The sequence below is a fragment of the Galeopterus variegatus genome, unplaced genomic scaffold, assembly GCF_000696425.1.
Source record: "Galeopterus variegatus unplaced genomic scaffold, G_variegatus-3.0.2 Scaffold3648, whole genome shotgun sequence".
NCBI lineage: Eukaryota > Metazoa > Chordata > Mammalia > Dermoptera > Cynocephalidae > Galeopterus > Galeopterus variegatus.
In genome coordinates, this window is record NW_007729759.1 from 111,126 (window position 1) to 114,427 (window position 3,302).

Below are 3,302 nucleotides of genomic sequence, written 5' to 3' on the forward strand. Positions count from 1 at the left end.
ATCCCTCGGTTTTGCGCCCACACCTCGCTCAGCCAGTGAGCGGGAACCGGTCTGTATGTGGGATCCGAACCTTCCGCGGGAGCACCGCTGCGCTCCCAAGCGGCGCACTGTAGCAGTGCGCCACTGGGCCAGCCCTGGAGATATGGAATTTCTAAGTGGCCGCTTTCGCGGGAGCACCGCTGCGCTCCCAAGCGGTGCACTGTAGCAGTGCGCCACTGGGCCAGCCCTGGAGATATGGAATTTCTAAGTGGCCGCTTTTGACTTTAGCCCAGGGCTGTTCATGTGTGTGTGTGTGTGTGTGTGTGTGTGTGTGTGTGTGTGTGTGTGTGTGTGTGTGATCTGAAAATTTATTTTATCCAAACCTTAAATGATGACATTTGGTTTTTGAGAAAGAAGGGATTAGAGGAAATATTATTCAGCAGCTATAGCATTTTTCAAAGAGTGTTCTAGTTGTTATAACCAGATTTTAAAATCTTTCTGATCTGCTTCTGCTTCTTTCACTTAGGTACTGTCCTCCCAGATAAAGAAGATTCCCATCTCTCTTTCCCATCCCACCCCCACTATTTAGCATGGTAGTGCCACTTTATAGGAAGCTTCATTGGCTAAATCCTCCAACTTTAAACCAAAAATGTAGTACATTGAGTAAATATGCACAGCAGTTTTAACTATTTTGGTAGTTGTATTAGAAAAACTATAAGGCAAACCTTTCATGTAACAAGATGGAATTAAAAAAATAATATTTTGGAGTTTTTCTGATTATAATTTTTGGCTATTGTATAATTTTTAGCTGTAAATTTTATCTAATTCATTGATTAAACATGAGGTAAAAGGTGGTATCAGCAGATATCATGCTGTAAAGACACTGCCTAACTTCAAAAAATAATGTTATAATGAAAATATTACTTTCTACTTTCAGTGATTTTCTGGCTGATCAAGCTGCATGTTATGTTCAGGCAATACAGTGGATTTTGCACTATTACTATCATGGAGTTCAGTCCTGGAGCTGGTGAGAGAATAAAAGCAAAAATAATGTTTTGTCTTTTTATAATGGTTCATTATACTAGTATCTCACTGGGAGATCTCTTTTCCTTTTATTTCTATTTACAGTAATGTTTTTTAAAAGATCCATACAACCAAGTTGGTTTTTTTGTTTGTTTGTTTGTTTGTTTTTAATGTGGCTGGCCAGTGTGGGCATCCAACCTCTTGACCTTGGTGTTACAACACTGTGCTCTAACCAACTAAGCCAGCTGGCCAGCCCATACAGCCAAGTTTAGATGAAATACAGGTAATCATTTCTTAAATGAAAATACTTAAAAACAGACTTTTATCTAAGAAAAATGCTTCTAGCCCTGAAACATGGCATTTTGGTAGAGAATTTTAAATCCTTAGGTCAACAAAGACCTTTTATTATGGGGGTTTTTCATTATATTCTCTCTATATTTTTTGTGTCTGAAAAAATAAATTATTGGGAATAATTATTGAAGAATGGGCTGTTTGTATGTTAGAAGAAAAAAGGAATTATTTGCTTTTACTAGAAATAGTAATAATTCTCCATTTCTCTCTTTCCTATTCCAGCAAATTCATCTACATTTCTGAACCATTCACTAAAACAGAAAAATTACAAACCAAAAAGTGATGCAGTGCATAGTAGAGATTTTTTAGGTGATGATATAGCTCTGTTTTGTTGTGTTTCTGAAGCACCTCTCCTAGGCTCTGTTTTAGAGCACCATCCAGCAATACAAACCAGTGCAAAATAATATAACATTAATTATAATTTTACTTATTAGTAGCCTTTGAAAAAAGATTTTTACAGCCGCTATTCTGATTCTCAAGGACCCTCTGAAAAGCAGTCTAATGAAGAAAATTCTTGATTTGGCATTTTTTAAAGAGAGTGAATCTATGTTATTCCTATTGTATTATAAGGCATTCAGGCCAGGCAACTGAAAAGCATGCTGTAATATGATCTTCATAACTATTTAAAGTAAGCATTGTTTTCTCATTTTTGAAAATGAAGAAACTGAGGCTTAGAAAGGTTAAGTAATCTTCCCAAGATCATACACTCAAGTCTAGCCTATGTGATTCCAAAGTCTACCTTTTCCATTATTCTACATGCCATTCTACCTCTTAAATTTTCCCATGTTTTGAAACGTATGCTGTAATTATGGAATATAAAAACATTTCTTCATTTTTTTTTGGTATCCTGTGTCAAACAATAAGATTATATTGAAAATTTTAACAATCGTTTTTGAACCTTTGTAAAAATATTTATGCTTATAGTTAAAGATGGAAAGGTATTAAACAAAAATAAAAGTAATTAGCATGTGTGATTGATATATGGTCTATCCTTACCACAAATACAATAATATGTATATAATTCAAAGATAAAAGTTTTTAGAGCTGACTGATAATGGCCTTATAAGCCCAGACTCACTGTTCTCTTGTCCTCATGAGATTGGAACTTTTATCAGAACATTCAGCTGCTCCCAGCCCCTTGCTTGCTTGTAGAGCCCAGGCCCAGGTGACCAAACTGAAACTCTTAATTCATTACTTCTGTTTTAATCTATTGATTGGAAGATTCACAGTCAACATTTTGGTAACTAAAAGAAGCGTTACACTATGTGTGTCTTTCTATTTCCTGATATATCCCAATTTTTGAAATGTGAGACTGCACTTTAAGAATTAAGGAAATATGATATTTGTTCCCATCACATGACCTAAATTTTCCAAAAATGCTAATTTTTTATATTCAAGTGGTAGAATTATGGGTGGCACTTTATTTTTCTCTAAAATTATTGCTATGTGTTGTTAAAATTAAGTACGGAAAAAGTATATACTTAATGTTGATAAGTTTTATAAAGTTGCCAATTGTTTAAAACTGTTTTGTTTTATAGGTATTATCCCTATCATTATGCACCTTTCCTATCTGATATCCGCAATATCAGTACACTGAAAATCCATTTTGAACTAGGAAAACCTTTTAAGCCATTTGAACAGCTTCTTGCTGTACTTCCAGCAGCTAGCAAAAATTTACTTCCTACGTGCTACCAGGTGGGTTTTAGAATTGAAATGTTTTTATGTCCTTTTTGATATTTAGGAGCTTCTTCTCCAAATCTAGAAACACTAGTACCCAAATTTATTTAGTAGATAAATATATTTTATTTTCTGTTTTAAATATAGTATTTCTTTAACAGATCCCTTGAGAAGTAATTCTTTGATTTAAAGTTTGCTTTTTAAAAAATGCAATCTCTGGGCCGGCCCGGTGGCGCACTGGATAGTGCGCCGCTTGGGAAGCGTGGCGGCGC

At 35.1% G+C, this 3,302-nt stretch overlaps 1 protein-coding gene across 1 annotated transcript in view; it reads left to right on the top strand.

The window, feature by feature from the left end:
- The window catches only part of XRN1 (5'-3' exoribonuclease 1), a 137,081-nt gene that overhangs the window by 29,487 nt on the left and 104,292 nt on the right, over window positions 1-3,302 (top strand). The window contains exons 13-14 of the mRNA XM_008585628.1: window positions 917-1,006; window positions 2,892-3,048. Coding sequence (XP_008583850.1) covers window positions 917-1,006; window positions 2,892-3,048 — 247 coding nt within the window. The remainder of the gene's footprint in view (window positions 1-916; window positions 1,007-2,891; window positions 3,049-3,302) is intronic.